Source organism: Toxotes jaculatrix, chromosome 16 (assembly GCF_017976425.1).
Source record: "Toxotes jaculatrix isolate fToxJac2 chromosome 16, fToxJac2.pri, whole genome shotgun sequence".
Classification (NCBI taxonomy): Eukaryota; Metazoa; Chordata; class Actinopteri; family Toxotidae; genus Toxotes; species Toxotes jaculatrix.
In genome coordinates, this window is record NC_054409.1 from 15,562,932 (window position 1) to 15,580,609 (window position 17,678).

General features: G+C 40.1%; 1 protein-coding gene across 1 annotated transcript in view; it reads left to right on the forward strand.

Moving 5' to 3' along the window:
- LOC121196011 (WD repeat-containing protein 70) overlaps nt 1-16,264 on the forward strand; it is a 36,379-nt gene extending 20,115 nt beyond the window's left edge. Inside the window, exons 11-18 of the mRNA XM_041059778.1 lie at nt 1,731-1,830; nt 2,128-2,212; nt 2,327-2,465; nt 8,933-9,033; nt 9,584-9,663; nt 11,486-11,602; nt 14,095-14,257; nt 15,035-16,264. Of these exons, the coding sequence (XP_040915712.1) occupies nt 1,731-1,830; nt 2,128-2,212; nt 2,327-2,465; nt 8,933-9,033; nt 9,584-9,663; nt 11,486-11,602; nt 14,095-14,257; nt 15,035-15,122 (873 nt within the window). The 3' untranslated portion in view covers nt 15,123-16,264. The remainder of the gene's footprint in view (nt 1-1,730; nt 1,831-2,127; nt 2,213-2,326; nt 2,466-8,932; nt 9,034-9,583; nt 9,664-11,485; nt 11,603-14,094; nt 14,258-15,034) is intronic.
- The last annotated feature ends 1,414 nt before the right edge of the window (nt 16,265-17,678 follow it).

A 17,678-nucleotide genomic window follows, 5' to 3' on the forward strand; every position in this document is an offset into this window, starting at 1 on the left:
GTCCAGGTAAAACTAAGGCACTGGGGAGTATATGTGGGAAGAAGCTGCAAGCCGCAATTAGTTGACTGATGGAAAAGTAGTCAGCAACAATTCTGACAATTGGTTAATCACTGAAGTAATATATCAAGCAGAAATGTAAAAATTAGTTTATGTCAAAAATGCCATTGTACATCAAATGTCTTTCCCAGCTTGAACTGTTGGACTGGACAAAACAAGCACTGTAAAGACATAACCAATGGCCATTGGAGGTTGTGATGGGTATTTTATAGACTGAACGATTCATTGATTAATTAGAAAAATGGTCATTAGTTGCAGACCTGATTGTAAAATCCAGAGTAAAAAAAAAAAAGAAAAGAAAATTATTCTAATTATTGCTTTTTAGTTATTTTTTTAATACTTTTTTTTAAATATAAACCTAAAGTTAGCTAGAAAAACATGGAAGTTAAGTTCATTGTATTTATTGATTGGTCATCTCCTTTTTCACTGCTGTTCATTGTTCACATTTTATGTGACTGTGTACTTTTTTACACAGCTTTTCTTCTTTCTGTTTGTTTGAGTGTATGTGTGAGAAAGATAGAGAAAATTATCTGTGGTGGGGGGGGGGTGTTGAACTGGGTTATTTCCAGCCTGGAGCTGCAGACTTGGCACACACACCCTCTGTACTATAGTAGTACACCACTTTCTCTGAGTACTGAAGAAGTGCATTGAATGGCGTACCATCTTGGAGACAACTGTTCAGACAAGAAGCTGGTTCATTCTTCTGTAGAAATCCACATTTGCTTTCACTGGGACTGAGACAGTATATATAAAAAAATGGTAAAAATCAATGCCTGAGACTGATTTGTGGAATTCTCCTTTAACAGTTTTAGGGAGAGGATGGTTTTACTTCTTTCCCTACATTTTTTCAAGAGATTTTTTTTTTGTTTATTCATGGTTGCTGATATTTTGATGTGACAATTTAAAAACAGTTGTTGTTACTGTGATAGACTAGTGACATAACACTTGTTTAAAGGTAGCAAATATTAAGAGAGAATCAAAAAGGTGATGTTAGCCAATGGCTGTCCATCGGCGGTAATTGACTGGTAAAAAGTATACAGTAGGGATATTATAATACTATTTCAGGTAGGACCAAAGGGAAAATGAAAACATGAGAAAGGCACCCAGGCTTGCCAAGGTAAATCCCTGCGGTCTGTAGTCTTGCTAAAGAGTGTGGTGGGTCTCCATAGTTAAATATATAGTACTGTATGTTGTTCATGGAGGGAATGGAAACCGTGTGTTGTTTTGAAGACGGGGAGAATGAAAAGGTCTTTTTGTTACTGCAGTGACAGACTTAAATGTCTACTAGTGAAGCAAAGCATCGACAGTTTCATACCAGAGTTCAGTAGACAACTGTAAGAACTCTTGAATATTAATGATCAGTAGTAACCACAGCAACATGTTTATGGAAACTGAAGGGAGAGCCAGGACTACACTAGTTTTGTTTTGTTTTTTTTAAATTAATGATCAATTTCATCTACTGAGGTTTTTTTTTCTGTCTGTCTATTTTTGTCACTATGACAAGTTTATTATTAGACACCAACAGGAGTGACTTGGGGCCATTATGACCTCTGTACTTGACTTTCACTTTCTGAAACTGCAGTTGTTTTGCACATCATGACTTAAACATAAACTTTACCAGACCCTGTGCAAATCAGTGTGGTCAATCCATCATTTTCTCTTTTTCTACCTAGGTTCATACAAAGTTCCACTGTCGGCAAGCACACATGCCAGGCTCAGACACCTCTTGCCTGTCCTTCTCCTATGATGGCATGACTCTCGCTTCACGTGGAGGTAAGAAAAAAAAAATAGCCATAGAAGACGCACAAGATATACTAAAAACATACAGAAAAATACCTGCTTTACTTTTGTAATCTGTTAAACAGGAATAACTTTAACAGTTTTAGAGTCCTTCATCCAACATGTTTCTATGAAAAATTACTCGTACTGCTTTGCTGTATATTAAGGAAGAGGTAGCACTCCATAATTTGCCAACTTTATGTCTTTAAGAAAGTTCCACTTTGGTTACTTTTTGTCAAGTAAACCTCACAGTTTACACTTTACCTGTTGTCTCCATCTGTTCTTTTCTAGGTGATGACACTCTGAAGACGTGGGACATCCGCAACTTCAGGAAGCCTGTGAATGTTGCTACTGGATTAACCAACTACTTTGCCATGTGAGACTTTTTAACTGTCATGTTAACTATGATCTGCCTGTTTTATGTTCTTGTTAGGAGTGCATTATGTGTGGATTATGAACTGACGTTGTATGTGTGTCATTTTTCTTTTAGGACGGACTGCTGTTTTAGCCCAGACGACAAGCTTCTTGTAACCGGGACGTCGGTGAAGAAAGATGAGGGAAATGGGAAGCTGGTTTTCTTTGACCGAGCTTCCTTTCAGAGAGTCTATGAAATAGAAGTCACCAATGCAGTAAGTTCCTCCTCAATCTCCACAGCCACAAATGCTGTCATTACAAAATGTTTTTCAGCTGGTTAATGTACGTTGGTTACAAACCAAAATGACCCACGATGATGCACAGTGGAAAAGAAACATGAATGCACAATGAAAAATAATGAAAACTTAATGAAATCAATGTGGATGTCATTTCTTCTCCATGTAAGTAGTCTAGCCTCAAACAAAACTGCTGCCATAAAATATTTTTATTTGAATACATCTTGTTCAAAACCCAACAGCAGCCTAATGTCACATTTTTACAGCAGTAAAGATTTGACTGGCCTGATGTGGAGGTTTATTTAACTTGCTGTTTAACCCAAAAGCAGACTTATTCCAATGGATTAGAACTTCATCATACTATTTCTTTTAGCTGGTATTTAAACATGTTGAAGAAATTTTTAACAGCAAACTTTATTGTTGTGTACACCAGTTATGGAAAAATAGTGCTAGAATCACAAGTCTACAAAAATCAGCTAAAATGTTATTTGAATTGGTATCACTTCACTCTGGAGGAGAAAAGGGTTTTTTTTCTCTGTAACTGAAATCAAAAATCAAAGAGGCCAGTCCTCTGGCAGGTACTAAACATTTTCCCTTTTAAATCATTGTGTTTCTGAAGCTCGTCATTTCCTAGCTACATAGCAGAATACGTATTTTCTCCATATTAATCCAGGATGAAAAATTAACGGCAGCATTATTTAGGGGAAAATACAGAGGAGTCTGAGAAGAGTTATGGACGGGAGTAAAGGCAAAGGAGGAAACTTACGAAATGATCTGAGTCAAGCTAGGAGAAAGTGGAGTAATGTGACCTTTGCTTACTGCGAGTCATTCCCACAAACCTTTTGGCAGGATAGCTGTTCACGCTTTTACATGTACAGCCTTTGAGTTGTATTTGAAATTAAATTATCTATGAACACAATAAGCATGTTCACATGCAAAGACTACAGTGTCACACGTTAGCATACTATGTACTTTAGACTAATCCTGCTTTCTCAGAAATCCATTTAGAGAGGGCAACCAGCCATAGGTGCTGAAATGAAGGGCAGAGGTGCTGTCTTCAGCAGAAAAACTTTTTTGTTGCTTCCTGCTCCTCCTCCTCTGTCTCTCCTTCTTCGAGCCCTTTTCAACAGATTTAGCACTGTGTATCTGTAGTCATAACACTGAGGTTTGACAGAGGCTAATGGCTTCTTACTTGGTCTCCCTGGCTAAGGCATGACACTTTCACATGGGCCATTGAGTGAACATGTTTGAGAGAAGGGGGAAGAGACAAAAGCTGGGTTTGTGTGTGTCTCTGCATCTCCGTGCCCTGCCAGCCAGCTGCTGTTAGCTTGCAAACCTTGGCACCACATCGACACTAAGTGTGCACCCGGCTGCACAGTTGTACTAACTGAGGGGAGGGGAGGGGAGGGCGGTCTGTGTTTTGGTTGACCCACTTTATCTGAGTGAAAATCTAATTTAAAAAAGACTGAATTCACTTTGATTTCTCTTTTTTTTAAAAATCTAAATATGGTCTGCATTTCACTTCAGATTTTACTTTAACTTTAATATAATAATGTGTCATGCAGGTGTCAAAAATGAAAGGATTACAGTTGAATTCAAACTTGAGTGTTAGCTTTCAAGCCTGCACACACATTTTTTTTAAACTGAGAGAGCTACATGATCCTGTCAGTGCAAATGTCTGCAAGTTAGGTTTAAATGAAGAAAAATGACACCATGATGAAACTGATTTGCCTGAGTTCCCTGTTGGTTACTTTGATGACTAAACGTGCTAAAAATAGCATTTTTATATGCCAGATGATTGACAATACTATAGTGTACTGACCACTAAGAAATGCCTTTGCTAAAACAACAATCTCTGTGTCACATTAAGTTCTTGTGCAAGTGTTTCTCAAAATGAAAACCACATTCTCTAGATACCCTGTTGTGTAGATGATTGCGGTACTACACTTTCCCTCTCTTCTCTAGATATGCAGTTTGTTTCTGGAGGTAGTTAGAATGTGACGGTTCACACAACTTGACAGAGCTAAACAGTGTGTTCCAGCTCCACACTTGACTTTTGACTGTTTAGTATTAATTGTGTCACTCAAAGACAGTAGGTGGCATTATTAATTTGTGAGCAACATACACCACATATGCCTTGATATCTGCCATTTAGCAGTTATTGTTCCATTTAAGGTCTTCCTGCTGAGTTTACATAAACTTTTATAAACCGAATCAGTTGTAACATTTGCACTCACTTTCATTGTGGTGATGATATCACTATAAGCAGCATCAAAGAAAGACCCTGGACACTTAAGGTCAAAGAGTCTGTTTAGAACTTAACAACCCACCTCCTCCCCTGCATCACTCCGTAGACGTTTGTCTTCTCTTTCACTTTACTGAAGAGGGTAAACATTTGGAAGTGATTTTTCCATTGGCCTTTCACTCGTTCCACCATCTGCCATTGTGAGAAATTCTGAAAGCCTCAGCTCAGTTCCACTGGAAGGACGGCAAAACCTCTTCCTGTCTGCTAACCCGTTGTGCTGTACAGATATCCAGCATATTTCCCACAAAATCCAACCCTGTGCCACAAAAAACAATGCAATCTAGAGGCTGGTACAGACTGCCCGTCGCCTTGGCAGTGGTTTTATTTGTGTTAATTGTACTAACCTCTCAAAATTTATATGGTAATGATTAAAGTACTTAAATTATGCTTTTTCCCATCAACAAGAACTTCAGCTGATGCAGTGGATGGAACCTTTGAAGCCATTCACATATTTGAGCAGTTTCTCGCTGTCATATAACTTAAATTGCTTTTGTATCATAAAAGCTACGCTTTGTGCGTCAACATTTTGTGTTGAGTGGCCACATGGATGGAGTAGAGGCATAGCTTTACTCACCAACATACATGTTATGTTAATGAGTAAAGCTGTTTGTGCACTTTAGAAACCTTTTTAAAAGGAAGATTAGAGAAGTATGAAAAAACAGTAAAGGCTACTGCCAGATTGTCCAGCCTAGACCATTTTGATTTCCTAGATTTTTGGATTGATGCATTTTATGGTATTGGATGTTTGTATTTCAGAATGTTTTCATAACATTAATCCTCAGTATTCAGTCTGTCATCCCAACCCACTAACTGTAACTCTACTGATTTGAGTTTAACTAGATAACCTATGTCAAATAATATGAGTTGCTTCTATCTCATTTTCTAAAATAATTTTGAATGCAAAAAATCTTGTTTTGCAGCAGATCAGTTAAATCAGGTTGACATGCACTCAGTGAACCTGATGAATGTGCTATTTACTATGTTTACATCAGCCGTCTGCCTCTCAGATGGCCCAAGAATTTAAGTGCAGTCTTTATAAAGTGGCGTACCAGGCAGGCGAGTGAAAGGAAGGGCCACCAATCATTTCTAACTAAACAGTCTACATAACCCCAGACCTGGATTCTGGGGTGTGCATGGGAGCGGAGGCTGTTTTTAGGCCCATTTGATAAATACTTCAGACACTCTTAAGCTTATCTTAGTCCATCAAAAAAGGGGCAGGATCCAGGTGAGACCCTGCTGACTATCAAAGCACTGAGCTTTTGGCTGGATTTGAGATGGAGACCCAGTGAAACTTGCTGCCCTCATGCACTGTCTGTAATGTGGGTTCATATTATCCCTAATATGAAAAACCTATGCTGGATACTTCAGCATTTTGTACTCTAAAATAAAAATTCAGTTGCTGAAAAATCGGAGTGATCCGTTGGTCCTGGGGGAAAAAACAGATTCTTGATTTCAAGGGCTCATGGAAACAATCAATTATTATCTCTACGATGTATAATGTGATGTTTCTCTGCGTGGAGAGGGAAGAACTATTTTTGGCCACCTTCACTAGTTGCTGTTTGCCCAGGCTACACCTGCCATCTCATGCTTGATAGCTGTTGGACAGTGAGCTGCTCTCTGTGCTTTGCTCTTTAAGAAGCCTTTGATATGAATGGTTGGCCTTTCATCCTCAGTAAGAGCAGCCAGGCTTGAAAAATAGAAGGGGGATGCCTTAACTCTGTTCTTTCTTGTGCATCTTACAAAGTAAATCTCAGAAGATGTAAAGGCCACTTCTTCCAGTAAGGTAGTTCATACTAATTACAGACTTCTCGGACATGTGCCCACTCAGTGTGTGTAGCTGAGGTGCTAAGAGCAGCGTTTTCCTTTCTCTTACTGCATTCAGCTGGCCTGTGTAACTCTGTCTGTCAGAAGCAGTGCACATTTGGATACACTCACCACCGTCTAAACAAGGCACACAGCTGCGACTGTTGTGCCCTATTAGTGCCGCATAACTTTATTTCATCATCAGCATACATATTGGGCGAGTGGCTGTTGTCTTATTTATCCCTAATCAGCCTTTGGTATTTTAATCTGATGGGACATAGAAGGCTGCTACCGAAGAACTGACTGATTAAAGTTTCCTCCTTCATGATGTGATGTAATTTTGTGGACGAGAAGCGTAAACAGGGGTTCCTAGAGTATAAACATACTGCTCTGAATATCTGGAAAGCAGTCTTACTATTGGACTGGGCTGAAGCTGTGCTTGGCTGTGGATATCTTAGTGGAACCAGCTGGGGGTGGGCCCTACCGAACTGCTCTGTTTTCGGCTGCTCTGCTCTTTCGGTTTGCTTGATCCACTTTTGACAGAAAATGAAGAGGCAGCTTTGTGAACTTGACTGGACTGGAGTTACCTGGCTCTGCTGTCACTTTTATTTTTATTTTTTTTGCGGCCTGATTTGGGCCGTTTTGTGTTGTGTCGCTGTGCTGTGCATTGGGTGAATTCCTCGAGCTTTGACAGTACCTGTGGAGTGTAACAGAATTCCTAACTGTCGTCTCTGCCTTCACTCGCGTGTGGGGACTGTCCGTGTTGCTTTAGCAACCCTGACAGGGCAATTTATAACCCATTACACATTTACACTGAAGCACATCCACAGTAGACTTCAACTGGACATGATACATACATGTTGATACAAGTGCTGAGCTTTCTATGGGAGCAAAGTTTAGTGTTTTGTTAACAGTTGCTAAGCTAAGATAATACAGGGCTTTTTCTACATAGTGTAAACTTTAAATTTCTGCTTCTTAAGTAATTTATTTGAATTATTTTTACATTATCTTCTATCTGCCAATATATGAATGGAATATGTGAGGCTCATGTTATGCACATCCTGTTTAAAGCATTTTCCAGATCCTTCTATCAATTACAGCTGGCTCATGATCTGGTTGAGCAGATTAACCCTCATCTGCCCCATGAGCTGCACACCACTGAGCTGCTGGCCTTATAGTGTACAAATGTACATGTAATGTTGCTTAAAAATTCTCATAGTAGTTGTGGCACAAAGTCTTAATTAATATGCATACTTAAATGAAAATATTAGAACATGATTATTTTGTGATTTTATTAATGTGTGACTGAACTTTTTTGTTGGAACTAATGTTTGTTGGAACTAACGTTTTATAGGTATTTTATAGTTTTCATAGTGTAATACTGAAGTAAAACACAAACTGGCCATGCTTGCATTTTCTCTATGTATATGTAAGAGTACTTGTCTGCATATGTGTCTGTCCTTCTGTGTGTGCGTGTGTGTGTGTGTGTATCATCATGTGTGTGTGATTGAGACTCCTTCCCCTGGTATCCTGGTGGGAAGCTGAACAGCTGGGCGCTAAGCAGCTTTCACCGTCACAGAATCTAGACATCCCAGTCATAGTCCTACCCACCCCCCATCCTACACTCCTGTCCTAGACCCCCACCCCCCAGATTGCCTTCTCTGTTCCACATAAAGATGCACCAAACACTCAATCTTTGCTTCTCACAAATTCCGTACAACTACAGGACATACACCCACACCAGGTATATGTAGGTGTGTGTTAACAATGACACCCTTAAACACCAGTTTGTAGAGGAGGCAATACTGCGGGAAGTCAAGCTCTTTACTATAGCTCACATATCAGAGACTGAACAGAGGGTCTTCATCACTGTCCAACAACTGTGCTTGTATTTCTTCCTCTGCCCCTCTTTTGCTCTCTGTCTCTCTCTCGCGCGCACACACACACACACCTCTGGATAAATGTGGTCACATTTGCCTATTGGCACTGGGCCATCTGTCACACACAGACTGAGGGATCCGGCCCTCATCCCAACAACCAAATATAGTCAACTAGAGCAGCAGAGCACGCTGGGACTGATCCCCACTGTACCACAACCAACCTGGGTCACAGAGTCACAATACTTGCGACAAATATGATTGTTATCTTTTGTTAGCCAGAAGCACGTCCTTGCAAAACCGACACACAATAGAGAAAGTTGTTCACTACTTTCTGTGAGCTGCTATTTCAAAGCATGACCTCCTTTCCTCACATGTACCACCTTCAGTTACTGTACATCAACATTTTACTGTTTTACTGTACTCTTTCTGTTTTCTGTCTGTCTGTGTGTGTATTGCAGAGTGTTGTCCGCTGCCTGTGGCACCCAAAACTCAACCAGATAATGGTTGGAACTGGGAACGGACTGGCCAAGGTCTACTATGATCCTGTAAAAAGCCACAGGTATGTGTGGTTTAGACCTCTAGGCATATGTCTGGTATGATTTTATTTTCTTTTTATTAACAACAATTTCCCTGAAGAGACTAAAATCAACAGTGAATTTATCCTACCAACCAATATAATATTGTCTGTGTAGCAGTACTCATGCCACATAACTCTGCTGCTGAACAAAACCTATTAAATATACATGTAGGAGCCATTACTTCTGTGCTGAATGACACATTCCTTCATTGAAATCATATTTCTCAAGTTCATCATCTGTTTCTGTGTAAGTCAAAGCAAATACCATGACTGAATCATTCATGGTTGTTCCCAAATGTGTCACTCAGTGTATCACTATGTCTCTTTTATGTATTTTTCATGCTGTCTGGACAACATTTGAGTTACGTGGCACGGTGGTTTAAGCGGTATTAGGGTGTGGCTGCAAAGAATTCTTGGTATGATAAATTAATTGTTGGTTTAAGCCTCTTCAGGTGAATGAAATCCCCGATCCTTTGTTTTCTATACAATCCCTTCCAACAGCATCATTTGTAACCAACTGACTCTTTTCCAGAGGGGCTAAGCTGTGTGTAGTGAAGAGCAAGCGGAAAGAGAAACAAGCGGAGTCGCTAACACAAGATTACATCATCACACGTAAGTTCCTCATTGTCTGCACTCGCACATACACACACGCAGACACACTCACATCTCTTATATACATATCTTCTAAGGAGAATAGAGTTTGCCACTTAATGAACTTGGCATGGGGTGCCTTTTTACACATTGCCTTTTAATCAGTAAACAATTACTGAAGCAATTAAAGCGAAGTGGCTTTCTCAAAGCCCTCCAGCAGTTTAGTTCACCTTGAGCCACTACCCCATCTGCTCAGCAGTGCTCTTCACATGATATGGCAGCATGCCTTTTAATAGGCACCACCAAAACAATGCTAGCCATCTTCCAAGTGCATGATGTGACAAGTGGAGCTTGTTCTCAGGCATAAAGAGAAAAATACCAAGCCTTGTTTACATGATACCTCTGTGTGGCGTCTCTCTCTCTCTCTCTCTCTCTCTCTCTCTCTCTCTCTCTCTCTCTCTCTCTCTCTCTCTCTCTCTCTCTCTCTCTCTCTCTCTCTCTCTCTCTCTCTCGCTCGCTCTCACCCACAAACATTCAAACACACTATCTCATACCAAGCGCTTTGAATGAGAGAGTGTTCAGGGCTTTCACAGACCCATTAGCTGATGGAGTAGGGTGTGGATGAGTGGAACGACAGCCGCAGGGCACTGTGCCACGCCATGGCCATGTGGTCTACAGTCAAGGTGGATCACGCAAGAGACAGCCACCTCTCCCACCTCTGCTGGCGTGATCTCCTGCCTGGCCACACCGCACACACAAGCACGCACACAAACTACCCCCCTACCTGTCATCCTGTCATATCACCAACACACGAGGCTGTCATCTCTTTTGTGCGTGCCTCACACTCCTTTGCCCCCAGACTGAAGTCATGAACCTGCAGGGACTGAACAGCTGCCAACACATCATCCCTGATTGGCTGCTAAGACCCAATTCAGACACCATTTATTGTTTGGGCCTCTTCAGAAGCATCATGTGATTTCATTGCCATGCCAACAGGGTGTGAAGTAGGCAGGCATTTGACTGACACAAGCAGCGAGTGACGCACTTGATGCCCTGGCACTGGAAAATTAGAAGGGACAGGAAGCAAGTGATGGCCCATTGAGAAAAGCGAGGGAATCTGTTAACAGTAACCTTTTTGCTTAATGTAGCGTGGAGGAGAAGAATTAACACTGAACAGCGACAGGACTCCTGAATGGAAAATCACTTTATCTAGCCCTTTAAAAAAAGTGTCTCTTTGTAACCCCTGAGGATAAGAGCTGAGCACACACTCACTTTACACAAACACAAATGGTCACATGTGCGCGCGCACACAAACACACACACTCTCTCTCTCACTCTCTCTCTCTCACACATCACATCTTTGAGGGCACTCATTCACACTCATGCACGCGTTCACTTGCACACTCATGGATTTAAGTGCTGGGGGCCTTTATTGTGATAGTGTTCACAAAAGTGTGAAGAGTGGCAGAGTAATTGTCTGATTCTAAACATGGGGGACATAATGAATATGTTGGTGTGTACTATGGCAGAAAGAGTACACAAGAAGAAAGATGCTGCCAGAGATCAACAGGTGTGTGTATTTTCATGTAAACGTAGCGCATCTTCTGAAAGGTGTAACAGTGGGTGAGACTGCGAGAATGTGTTTCTGCGCTTTCTGAAAACACTTAGAAATTTCAGCTTTGCATCTCAGTCTTCCTTCAGGAAAGTAATGTATGTGGGCTGCAAACACTGAACATATTGCCAGGCGCCCTGCCTGCTTATTTATTGTGGCTGTGTTATGTGATCTTGCAGTTTGAGCTACCTAAGCAACTTGATTATCCATGTTTACCCTGTATGTCTCCAGCTCATGCCTTACCCATGTTCAGAGAGGCCCGACAGCGGAGTACACGAAAGCAGCTGGAGAAGGACAGACTTGACCCTAAGAAGTCCCACAAACCCGAGCCTCCTGTGTCAGGACCAGGTAACATGCATTTGTTTTTGTTTTGTTTTTCTTGCCATATTAGTGCAAAAGAAAAAAAAATGACAAAAGAGTAATAAGAAAAACAGGACATAGTATCTTGTCTCCTGGTAGACAAGACATGTAATGAGCAAAAACAAAATTCCCAGCAAATACTGTCATGTAAACATGCATAAAGTAACTAGGTTTGGCTGCAGTTTTGCAGTTGTTTTTGGAACGTATTGTAAGTCATGTTCATAAGTGGATGAATACATGGTTCTGACTGAGGCAGATGTACAAATCCACGGTTGTTGATGTGTTCAGTATTATGCAATCCAGCTGAAGTCAAGAGCTATAACAGCACTGCTCCCACTTGGCCTCTCAAAGATTCATTCTAGCCTGCTGTTGCCTCATATTTTTTAACTGCTGGGACATAATGATGCATTGTGAACTTTCTCTGGAACCCACGTTCGGTGTGTTTATATTTTTACTGTAACACACACATCCACAAATGCCACACCTATGCATAATCATGGATACAGTTCGAGCTTCGTCCCAATAAACCAAGCTGCCAGACAGCATTTCCTGTTTTATTGTATTCCAGCTGGCTCATTGCTGCCGTGTTTGGTTGTGTCTTTGCACTGTTTTTTCACTTAATCCTTCAGCACTATGTGCTTAGAACAATCTAATGGTTCCACAGTGCAATAAAGTTCACTTTTTTTCTCAGATTGAAAAAACATGTTTGAAGCATTTAGATACGGAACATGCTAGAAGCAGCCAAATTTTTAAAAAGGGGATTATGATAAATCTTATGAAATAAGAAATTTAAAACATAACCAGCCAGAAAAAAAGCCACGGCAGTCTCCTAAGGCAGATAAAAATGTTTTGCGTTCAAAGGAAGCTGTTATTTTTCAGTATCAGTGTTTCTTTGTTTTACATCATTGTTCATAAGTTGTCTGTACAAAAAACAAAAAAAAACTTTACTTACATAATAAACTAAAAGGCACTGCTCAGCAACATGTAGAGTCATAGAGGTTTAGAGAACCATAAAGAAATAAATTGAACAGTCTGCAAATCAAAATTTAGGTCCCTTTCATGAAAATAAGTTTGACTACTTGATAGCAGGTCAGTGGTTTTTTAGATGACAGGCTGTCTTTATAATGTTTATCCTTTGTGTGAACTGACTTGCATAAGTGCAAGATAATGCTTGGTGGTTGGCTGAATGCTTACAAGCAATGGAAAGAGGTGCCTCTCAATCCCCAAACAACCCCACAGCCCAGCTACAGCAGGAAATCCCTGTGTGTCTAAGTGTGTGTGTGTGTGTGTGAATCCTATCCTTGATCTTTCAAGACAACCGTAATAATGTCTTCTCTGGAAAGTAGGAAGTTTTTTCCCCCCAAAAGCTCTGTTAAGTTGATGTACAGGCATACTGTAACTAAGGATGGAATAACTGAATAACAGAATAATGTGATAATCTGCTAATAATTTTAGAAAACTGTTTCAAACTTTTGCAATGGTAGGCAGCATTTTTATGAAAAATATAATACAGTGTCATGTAATGTAGTAAACTAAAATATTTTACTTCAGTAGTGCACTTGCACACACCATCAATGCATTTGTTGTTGTCTGTCCTTGTGATTATACAGTTGAAGGAATTGTTCAACACTTTTGTTTTTGATGCTAAGTTATGTGACTGTCTGTAGAGAATAGTTGGTTATGGTAGATTTACAGATGATGACATTGTCTAGCAGTAAAGACCGGCCAATAGCAGACTACCATGTCGGTCTTCACGGTCTTCGCCTTGCACTTAGTTGAACCTGGGGTGGACGTGGCGCAGCGCATAAAGAGTGCGGCTTTGGACTTTGGACCAGCCTGAGATCGGAGGGTTGCTGGTTCGATCCCTCGACCAATAGGTTATGGGTGGTGGTGGAAGAGACGCAACCACAACTGTGGTGCCCCCTTGAGCAAGGCACCGATCTACCCCAGCTCCCCAGGCGCCCTAATAGGCAGCCCTCTGCCCCAGTATCTCTAGTGTGTATGCATGCTTTGTGTGTGTGTTTTGTTCACTTGGTGTGGATAAAATGCAGAGTAATTTCCCCCGGTTGGGAACAACCTGATGGCCAATAAAGGCTTAAAAAAAATAATAATAAATTTTACTTTATTTATTACATAATGAGTTTTTTAGCTTGGATTGCTGTCTGCTAACATGGCAGTAACACTGGGGGGCGCCAAGGTCAGGCATTTTTAGATATTACACTACAGCTGTAATTAAAATACTTTTTTTAATCACTTTTTGAAATTAAAAATTATAATTGAGGTGTTTAACATTTGTGGATGTTTGTGAGTTGGAAAAGCAGCACATGATACTGAAATCATGCACATTGTTCTCACATTGAAAAATATACGTTTTTAATAGTAGAAAAATTCTTTCATCCAACATTAAAAAAGTGTTTTGGGTTTTTTTTCCCTGGACATAAGTCTTAATCGAATCTAATTCAATAATCATATTCTGACAGGTCGTGGAGGCAGAGTAGCAGCTCATGGTGGGACTCTGTCTTCATTCATCGTGAAGAACATTGCTTTAGATAAAACAGATGACAGTAACCCACGAGAAGCCATCCTACGTCACGCCAAGGAGGCGACAGAGAACCCTTACTGGGTTGCCCCAGCATACAAACAGTAAGAAAACCTCCTGTTTTCATTTGTAAAAATACGAATCATTCACACACTCTCTGTCCGCTTCACTGTTCCTCTCTTCCTCATTTCTGGGTTTCCTCTCATTAGCAGACAGTGTAAGCTGAGTACTGGGAGTGCTGCTCATGCTATTGTGACAGTACTTGGGTTTCTTCCTACCGGTGTGACACATAAATGTTTAAAGAGCTGTACAGTTTTACAGGTACATACTTCAAACTGTAGAAACGAGAGTAATGGACAGCTTTAGATCACTATCAGACTCAGACAGCTATGTAAGCGTGGAACGAAGCTGTGAGCAAAATCAAACGGTCTGTTTCACACACAGTACTGCAAGCAAACTGTCTGTAATTCAATATACTAGTCATGTGCATTGTACTAGATAAATCAGCTTATGTACACCAGTGGTGACAGAGCTGGCTCTCTCTAAGGCAGTAGGCTAACAGTCACTATCATGGCTCTCTTTTCTTGGCTGGGAGACATTAAACATCAGGTTAATTCTGCTGAGGCACAGCACTGTGAAAGGTAGGTCTAGACTGGGTCTGAGTTACGGCACAGTCTCTGTTTCATGTAACATCTGCAGCCCAAACTCCTTTCAGCCTCAGGAGGCTTGTATAGAAGAAATGGTTTGTCTGAAGCACTAAAATTATATTATCGAACTTCTTAAAGCTCTGTCGTGTGGTTATTTTCTTTCTGACTCTTAAGTTGTCTGAAAAAAAAAAGTCATTGCTTTCAATCATTGCTTGTTTTTGTGAATCCCTTCAGGACTCAACCAGAGCCCTTGTTTGCAGAGGAATCGGAGGAGGATGAGGAAGCTGACAAGGAACCAGAGTGGAAGAAACGCAAGATCTGAGAGGCTTCAACGGCAGCTCATTTTATATAGGTTAGTTGACAGGGTGGGCTTGTGGTTGGATGTACAGCACCATAACCAAGAGGTCGCATGATCAATCCCAGACTATTGAGTTAGTGTCAGAAACTCTGCATAAGACCATCAGTTAAATTACTAAATTGTTCAGTCTCTGTCTTCCCACCTGGAATTCATTTAAGTGTAGCTGTATTTATATACACGCTTCTGTGGCAAAGCACCTAAATGTGCTGGCATTTTAACTGTGCAAGTATACTATAAATTTATATAGATTTAGTTTCCTCTCATTGCAATTCATCAACCACTGGAAGAATTTGGATTTTTATGTCTGTTTTGATAGGAATGTCTTTATTTTAATCATTTCTATTGTCCTCTTATCCCAGACCTCCAGAGTTTGCTAATGCCTCATAAATGGGCTCCAGATTTTGCGGTCTGGTTCTGTTCATCAACTATGAAGAATAGTTTGCCAGTTTGTAAAAAGTAAATTGCAAAGAAATACAAATATTTCAGACAGTTTTACTGGGATATTTTTAAGGGTTTACAGCTTTATTGGATGTGATATACAGAACTTCACCCAGTTATCTGCTAATTTAGATTTTTTTTTTCCTACATTCTGTATTCCACTTTTAGAGTGACATAAAAGAATTTGTATTCTCTTGTCAAACAGTGATAAATTTTATCCAAAGTTAAGTCTGGAGTGACAGATCTGTTTTTACCTGCTGATCAAAGGAATTCCTCTGCCAAATATCTTTTTGTTTAAGGCACTATCTCAAACCTGCAGAACACCCAGAGCAGGTGTTTTGACTCACTGCTTTAAATCAAGTATTTACAGGCTGCTTTTTGCACAGATGTTAACACTGACGAATCGAGGTTTGTTTAGAATTTAATTCTGTTTGAATTCTGTTTCAAAATATATGTCAGATAGGTCATCTATCTGACTGTTTCTATATTTTTCAACCACATCTCAGTCTTGCTCAGCAAATTGCAAAGATTACAAGTCTACAACTATGCATTCTGCATTTGTTGCATTGTCTTTGCAAAAATAATAATACAGTTAATAATAATAATCTTGAATTGACCTGTACAGTGTCAATAAATATTTCAACTGACAGGGAAAACCACGGCATACAGATCTAATGAAACCCATGTTTGTATTCTTTACACATCTCTCTGGAATGCAACCTCTGGCCACAACATAAGTGGTCTTTGAACAGCTTGTTCGAAACAAGAAATTTAGAGTCATGTGGTTTTTACCACTGATTTTTGAATTTTTGAAGACTAAACCTTCCACTGATATATAATGTAACCTTCTATCTTAAGGACGTGGAAAGTCTTTACACTCCATATCTGTCATTTAGCTGGTGTTTATACTCGGTGACTTACAATGGTTGAAACTGTAGAACAATATTCTGTCATTCCTAGCCAACCAAAATTACAAGCAGACCCACTGAATGTCTCAGTGTCCTGGCAAACGTCCTGCAGCCATAAAATCACTATGAGACAAAGACATACCAGGACGAGAAATATGGGAGGACTAAAACAATGAGTGATGTTTTAAAGAGCAACGAAAGTAGAGAGGAGAGGAGACTGGCTTCATGGGGGAGAAGCTGACGTCAAGCTCTTCTCCACCGCCAAGTGATGAACCAGTTGGAATGAGAAAAGGAGAAGCTGAACTCCAGGTACAAGCACTTTTAAGATCCATAACAGACCTATTAAAGGGTCAGTTCGCCCAACTTGCAAAGAAACAGTTCCTCACTCTGAGTAGGCCTGCTACTCAGGAAATGAGAGCTTGTTTTTGTGCTGCTCAAATCATTGAAAAGTTACATTCAAGTCAAAGTTAGAGGATAAGGCTGGCTTACTCTATTATTTTCTTATTGTCAAAAAGTCTCTCGAAAATACCAAAACCAACACTGTGTTCTCCATCCTCCGTGACTCTAAGCCGATTGGTCCTTACTGAAGACATAACCTTTAAAAACGGGGAACAAATGTATACTTTGATTAAAAAAGGCAACTGTAATTCTCAGCAAATGTTACTTGATTAGGAGTAACTGTATTTATAGCGTCGGGAATGTGTATGTGGGCTTGACTTAAGCTACAGTGCCCACCGATCTGCCAATGTTCATAATGATGAAGGGCCATGTTTTACAGAGAAGTGATGGTGTTATGTATTTTATGGCACAGATAAATAATCTACTATATATCAGGCTTTGCTACACTGACAGTACTTGTTAGTGGGATCAGTTCATTGTTGATTTCGGACTTTTCATGGAACTTATTGACAATCTGAAAAATATACAGTATCACCACGTTTATCCTTTGAGTCACACCAACCAGGAGGAAAACAAATTGTTTTGACTTAGTAAAATCTCTGTACACAGACGGGCTTTGCATGGCCTTAAATATTTAATTAGTAAGCCTGTGCAACCTGGCCTCAGTTATGTAAAAAAAAATCCACTATTTTTACAGCTTTAAAAGTTAAGTATTTAAATGCTGTGTTATTTTAATTAAGGCCTGAACGATTTACAAATTAATCCAAAACAGCTC